At 46.5% G+C, this 7,500-nt stretch overlaps 1 protein-coding gene across 1 annotated transcript in view; it reads left to right on the forward strand.

The window, feature by feature from the left end:
- The window catches only part of LOC146254158 (serine/threonine-protein kinase N1-like), a 14,072-nt gene extending 10,812 nt beyond the window's left edge, over positions 1-3,260 (forward strand). The window contains exons 15-23 of the mRNA XM_084677394.1: positions 164-236; positions 600-691; positions 1,043-1,213; positions 1,411-1,473; positions 1,629-1,705; positions 1,782-1,924; positions 2,065-2,172; positions 2,299-2,379; positions 2,858-3,260. Coding sequence (XP_084533520.1) covers positions 164-236; positions 600-691; positions 1,043-1,213; positions 1,411-1,473; positions 1,629-1,705; positions 1,782-1,924; positions 2,065-2,172; positions 2,299-2,379; positions 2,858-3,061 — 1,012 coding nt within the window. The 3' untranslated portion in view covers positions 3,062-3,260. The remainder of the gene's footprint in view (positions 1-163; positions 237-599; positions 692-1,042; positions 1,214-1,410; positions 1,474-1,628; positions 1,706-1,781; positions 1,925-2,064; positions 2,173-2,298; positions 2,380-2,857) is intronic.
- The last annotated feature ends 4,240 nt before the right edge of the window (positions 3,261-7,500 follow it).

Below are 7,500 nucleotides of genomic sequence, written 5' to 3' on the forward strand. Positions count from 1 at the left end.
TATACACCTCTCTCTCTCTCTGACACACCCACCAGATCACACACACACACGCTCTATATGACTGCATGACCTGAGGCGACATACAGCTCCCACAGATCTCATGTTGATGTAGAGATGCTGCAACAGGATACTGTGTGTGTGTGTGTGTGTGTGTGTGTACCAGGGACCAGAGAGAGCCTCTGTGTCTACAGGACTTCAAGCTCATTGCTGTCCTGGGCAGAGGACACTTTGGAAAGGTACTCTACTGTGTGTGTGTGTGCATGTTGTGTACTCTGCTGTGTGTGTGCATGTTGTGTACTCTACTGTGTGTGTGCATGTTGTGTACTCTACTGTGTGTGTGCATGTTGTGTACTCTACTGTGTGTGTGTGTGCATGTTGTGTACTCTACTGTGTGTGTGCATGTTGTGTACTCTACTGTGTGTGTGCATGTTGTGTACTCTACTGTGTGTGTGTGTGCATGTTGTGTACTCTACTGTGTGTGTGTGTGCATGTTGTGTACTCTACTGTGTGTGTGCATGCTTGTGTCTTTCATAATATTTATTCTTCACTCAGTTGGAGGGGAGCATAAACAAAGCTAACGTGCGTGTGTGTGTGTGCAGGTGTTGTTGTCGGAGTACAAGCGCACAGGAAGTGTGTATGCCATCAAAGCTTTGAAGAAGGGAGACATTGTTGCCAGGGACGAGGTGGACAGGTACAGACCATAATAACTCATCAATAACCATCCCTGCTGTTTAACTGCAGCCTAGCAACTGTTAAACCTTCTGGTCTCAACCGTTCTGTACCTGGTCAGGTGGCTGAGCGGTTAGGGAATCAGGCTATTAATCAGAAGAATGCCGGTTTGATTCCTGGCTGTGCAAAATTATGTTGTGTCCTTGGGCAAGGCACTTCACCCTACTTGCCTTAGGGGAATGTCCCTGTACTTCTGTACTTACTGTAAGTTGCTCTGGATAAGAGTGTCTGCTAAATGACTAAATGTAAACGTTCTGAACCTCTCTCTCCTCCTCCTCCTCCATCTCTCTCTCCTGCTCCCCCCCCCCCCCAGTCTGTTGTGTGAGAAGAGGATCTTTGAGACGGTGGCAGGACACCCCTTCCTGCTCCACCTGTATGCGTGTTTCCAGACTCCAGAACACGTGTGTTTTGTGATGGAGTACACGGCTGGTGGAGACCTCATGATGCACATACACACCGATGTCTTCACAGAAGCCAGGGCCGTGTATGTAACAGTGTGTGAGTGTGTGTATGTACCAGTATGTGAGTGAGCGTGTGTAAATAGTAGTGTCTGTGAAGAGTAAATAACTAAAACAGACCTTGTGGGCACAACTTCAAGTGCCTTTTGTCTGTTGGGGTTTAGGGTTAGAATTTCGGTTAGGGAGTGACGTGTGTGTGTGTGTCTGTGTGTGTGTGTGGCAGGTTCTACTCAGGCTGTGTGGTGTTGGGTCTGCAGTTTCTTCACGATCATAAGATTGTCTATCGGTGAGTACCCTCTCTCTCACCCTCTCTCTCTCTCACCCTCTCTCCCAGCCTTCCTCCCCTCGTTCATCACCAAGGCAACACTACCATAAAGACTCCCCCCCTCTCTCTCTCTTTCTCTCTCTCTCTCTCTCTCTCTCTCTCTCTCTCTCTCTAAGGGATCTGAAGCTGGATAACCTGCTGTTAGATGTGGAGGGTTATGTGAAGATAGCAGACTTTGGGCTCTGCAAGGAAGGTGAGAGGGTGAGGAGGTGAGAGGGTGAGGAGGTGAGAGGGTGAGTCAGTACCAGTAAAGTGTGTGTGTGTCCCAGGTATGGGCTATGGGGACCGGACCAGCACGTTCTGTGGGACACCAGAGTTCCTGGCCCCAGAGGTCCTGACTGACGCCTCATACACACGGGCGGTGGACTGGTGGGGCCTGGGGGTGCTGGTGTACGAGATGCTGGTCGGAGAGGTCAGACACACACACACACACACACACTCGTACAGACATGCACATATACACACACATATATACACACAGATCTGCGTCCTCAAGTCTGTGTTTTATCCCTTGTGTGTGTGTGTGTATATGTGTGTGTGTGTGTGTCTCAGTCTCCGTTCCCAGGTGATGATGAGGAGGAGGTGTTTGACAGCATTGTGAACGATGAGGTGCGCTACCCGAACTTCCTGTCTGCAGACGCCATCTCCATCATGAGACGTGTGAGTAGCTGCTACCAGTACATTGCATTGCTGTGTGTGTGTGTGTGTGTGTGTGTGTGTGTGTGTGTGTGTGTGTGTGTGTGTGTGTGTGTGTGTGTAAACAATGTTGTGTGTGTTTGTGGTCAGCTGTTGAGGCGTAACCCTGAGCGACGACTGGGCTCTGGAGAGAGAGATGCTGAAGACGTCAAGAAACAAGCTTTCTTCAAGGTTGGTCCCCCCCTCCTCCCTCCCCCCCCCCCTCTCTCCCCTCTCTTTAACTCTTCTCCATGTCTCCCTCCCCCCTCCCCCGTCCCCCCCTCCCCTCTCTTTAACTCTTCTCCATGTCTCCCCCCTCCCCTCTCTTTAACTCCTCTCCATGTCTCCCTCCCCTCCCCTCCCCCCTCTTTCTAACTCTTCTCCATGTCTCCCTCTCCCCACTCCCCCCCGATCCCTCTCTCTAACTCTTCTCCATGTCTCCCTTCCTGCCTCGCCCCTGTCCCCTCTCTCTAACTCTTCTCCATGTCTCCCTTCCTGCCTCGCCCCTGTCCCCTCTCTCTAACTCTTCTCCATGTCTCCCTTCCTGCCTCGCCCCTGTCCCCTCTCTCTAACTCTTCTCCATGTCTCCCTTCCTGCCTCGCCCCTGTCCCCTCTCTCTAACTCTTCTCCATGTCTCCCTTCCTGCCTCGCCCCTGTGCTGTTTGTGCAGGGTGTGTTGTGGGGGGCTCTGCTGCAGAGGCAGCTTCCTCCTCCCTTCCTGCCGGCCCTAGGCGGACGCCACGACGTCAGCAACTTTGACCGGGAGTTCACCGCCGAGCGGGCCGCCCTTACGCCGCCACGGCAACGCCGCGCCCTCACGCCCCTCGACCAGGACCACTTCAAGGACTTTGACTATGTCTCTGACCTTTGTTAGGGGTCAGGGGTCGGGGAGGAGAGGATCTGCAGGGCTATGACAGAGCTGGACTAGAATTCTGTGATGAGGATGATGGTGGTGATAGTGATGATAATAGTATAGGATAGCAGCACTGTGCTCTCATTTTGAGGTCTTCAAACTGCATCCATCTGCTGAGAGAGAGAGTTAGAGTTAAATGATCGTTGTGCCCCCCCCCCCCCCCCCCTAGCCTTCCTTATTTGAGCCGTGATGACCTTGTTGAATCATTTTCTGTAACTCAAATTGTATTTTCTCTGTTTTGGTTGTTTGATCTTTCACCTGTCAATCTTGAGTGTGAGGCGTGCACGTGACAGTAAAGATGTGAAGCCAGACTCATTCAGACTCAGATCTGCTTCGTCCTTCGGATCCCTCTCAGACACTCAGAACACACACGCCTGAGAACACACACACACACAGACTGAACACACACACACACACACACACACAGAGAGTGAACACACACACACACACACAGAGTGAACACACACACACACACACAGAGTGAACACACACACACACACACAGAGTGAACACACACACACACACAGAGTGAACACACACACACACACACAGAGTGAACACACACACACACACACACACACACACACACACAGAGTGAACACACACACACACACACACACACACACACAGAGTGAACACACACACACACACACAGAGTGAACACACACACACACACACACACACACACACAGAGTGAACACACACACACACACACAGAGTGAACACACACACACACACACACACACACACAGAGAGTGAACACACACACACACACACACACACAGAGAGTGAACACACACACACACACACACACACAGAGTGAACACACACACACACACACACACACACACAGAGAGTGAACACACACACACACACACACACACAGAGTGAACACACACACACACACACAGAGTGAACACACACACACACACACACACACAGAGAGTGAACACACACACACACACACAGAGTGAACACACACACACAGAGTGAACACACACACACACACACAGAGTGAACACACACACACACACACAGAGTGAACACACACACACACACACAGAGTGAACACACACACACACACACAGAGTGAACACACACACACACACACACACACAGAGTGAACACACACACACACACACACACACACAGAGTGAACACACACACACACACACACACACACAGAGTGAACACACACACACACACACACACACACAGAGTGAACACACACACACACACACACACACAGAGTGAACACACACACACACACACACACACAGAGTGAACACACACACACAGAGTGAACACACACACACACACACACACACAGAGTGAACACACACACACAGAGTGAACACACACACACACACACACACACACACAGAGTGAACACACACACACAGAGTGAACACACACACACACACACACACACAGAGTGAACACACACACACAGAGTGAACACACACACACACACACACACACAGAGTGAACACACACACACAGAGAACACTACATTTGATTAGACTAAACTTTAAATGGTAACTCATCCAGTGGAGATTTTCTCTCATTTTTATAAATGAACTTTTTCAGTTCTGTCAGAAGTTAATGAAAATCCACCTCACGAAATAGGTATAATGGACATTCTTGCATCTTGTTTTCCTTTTCTTCATCATAACTATACAAAGGATGAACCACCAGAACTTTCCCTGGTGTCCTGTTGTAGTCACACCAACCCCAACATAGGGAGAGCGTAGATTTCCCACTCCAGAACAGTAGATGGCGCTGCTGCACTTCATAAGGTTGGTGGCAATCTGCCATTGAAAGCTAAAGAAGAATGGGCCACATTCTCGAACATATTCTTAAGTTTCTTGTGAAATGTTTTTTACGGGCCTCGGAAAAACAACGTAAGAAAAACACATCTGCCAAATTCATGAACGCTTGAAAATGTGTTCCTACGCAGCAGAATTTGTCTGAGCTGTGCTCCCCGGGAAGAGTTTTCTTAAATTGAAAACGCGTCTTCGTGTTCCTGAATTTGCATACATACACGCCCCGGCATCTCCTTATTCACCTTATTCCGCCCCGCCCACTTTCTTCATATTTTTGTACTTCCGTTGTATTTGCACTTCCGCTTTACCGGGGATATCATTCAATTCAATGGAGAACTGCCGAGAAGTCCCTCTGCTAAAATATTAAATCATTTGGTGGATTTGTGCAAGATGTGCTATGTTCGTGTGCTACAACAAGTCAACAATACACCCTTTCACTGGATGGCTTGAAAACGACTTTTAAGTGTTGATATAATTCGTTTGCCGGTCAGATCGCTGCCCTGCACTCTGCTGTGCTGCGATATGCAGGCATCACATTAGCCACAAATATAGGCTAAGATATTCTAACGATTTCACTGCAGGGCATATGTATTTGCTATACTTTGTTCGAAAGCTTAGGTCCTCTAGAATTCAGTCGTGTGATTAATTTTACAGTCAGTACATGTATTTGAGACTTCCCCTCTAAACCGTCCAGCTAGCACTGTTTGCAGTAGAACGTTAGCTAGCTTCTTGTTTATCTATTTGAGGCTCTAGTTTTTACATCAGGTCTCTGCTATTAGCCATAAACTGCAAATGTATGAGTGACAAATTGTGCTGTAATAATAAAAAGTAACAACCTTTTCATCGAGGGGCTTTGGTACAAGCGATATGCAACGTGTTAATCTTACAAGATATGTATCTTCCCTCCTATCTAATGGCAATTAGAAAGACGCATGAAATAATTTGATTGCCGCGTTGTTTCAAAAGCTTTATATTAAATTTAGATGTACTGCAGCAATTGTTTTGCTCACAGCCATGCCCATACATTTGGTTATAATCATGTATCTACTTATATCATGAATTGAGAACACTAAAACATACTAAAATATAGTTAGTTTACACCCTTTATTAATACGAGCAGACAAAAGGAAACTTCAGGTTTTTTTTAATTCAGCGCCTTCAGCCAGGGACGCAGATCCTCAACTTTGGTTTGAGGTCGATGCAAATTATGTCGGCCCACAACACTCGGACCTCTTCTTTCCATGGTCAAAACAATGATAATACAGGGTCTGATTCCGTCTTCTCCACCTGTTATGGCAGCCACAAACTGCAGTTGACGCTGGGCATCTCTATTAGCCATAAATGAGTACCAGAGCCTGTTTAAGGCACTGTCTTTTAGCACCGTTATAAAGTGGAAAGTATCTAAACCGGAAATGAGAATACGCGGATGGCCGCGCCCATTGTGACTTCCGGAATAAGGTCAATAAAGGCACGCAACAGCAGTGACGTGTGCATTCAGAATCGACACAATTAGGAAAGCAACTGGTGCACAGGTGCATCGGTGCAACATCATACCAGTAAGATGACCAGTGGAATTGTTCTCCACTGGATCTAACAGTGTGCACACTAAGCAAGGTTCATTATTATAATTATTTAAATCCGAGGATGTCTGTTATGGCAAGCCGTTTTATCATTTAACCAATTAATTCTTGATATCCAAAATTCGAATTATTGATATTCAAAATACAATTCCAAGCTTTTTTAGTGAGTATGACAAGCCGTTTTATCATTTAACCAATGAATTGTTGATGTCAAGAATTCGAATTGTTGATATCCAGAATTCATTGGTTAAATGATAAAACGGCTTGCCATAGTCTGTAGAGTTGAACGCAATCACCAACGATTTCTCATAACTTCATTAACACAGAGAGTTTTCTTAAATGTAATTCGTTTGATCCTTGTGTTTTTTTAAGGAATCGCATTTGAGACAACTCTGGCCGATTTACGACTGCTATTTCGAGTTCGGAAAGTCTTTTGAAGTTCAGAACAAATCCCAGATGAGAAAACTTTAATGAATGCGAAATATTTTCCTAAATCCAATTCAGAAGAAATTCCTTCTTAAATTCTTCTTAACTGCTTTCGAGAATGAGGCCCAATGTTCCTCTGCTCAATGTAAAGCTCAAGCTGTTTCCAGGCTTTAGGTAGCCTATGTAGAGACACTATGTGATGCCTTACGTTTTATTGTTTTTGAAGTTCAAAATTCTGTTGCAAATCTAACAGCATTACATATGTTGCTTTTGGCGCCGTCCAGCATTTGCGACTTTGTGCTTAGTTTGAAGCTCAGCACGTTCACGGTAGCCTGACGTTGTCATACTCATAATTGTAGTCAGCATATGAGTCTGAAAACTCTCCGTTGGGCTGTGAGTATGGGGCGTGTTTCAACCGAACTCGTAAAACAAATGCCTCTTTGCTCAATTGGATAGACCTACAACCAATCATAGCAACGTAATATGTTGTTTGTTGAAAACGAATTCAACCCAAGGGCTCTTTCCTGACGTTGTTGATTACGTTACTGTTGATCATCTTTCCATCATT

The sequence above is a fragment of the Hypomesus nipponensis genome, chromosome 17 (assembly GCF_054491055.1).
Source record: "Hypomesus nipponensis isolate SF chromosome 17, ASM5449105v1, whole genome shotgun sequence".
Classification (NCBI taxonomy): Eukaryota; Metazoa; Chordata; class Actinopteri; order Osmeriformes; family Osmeridae; genus Hypomesus; species Hypomesus nipponensis.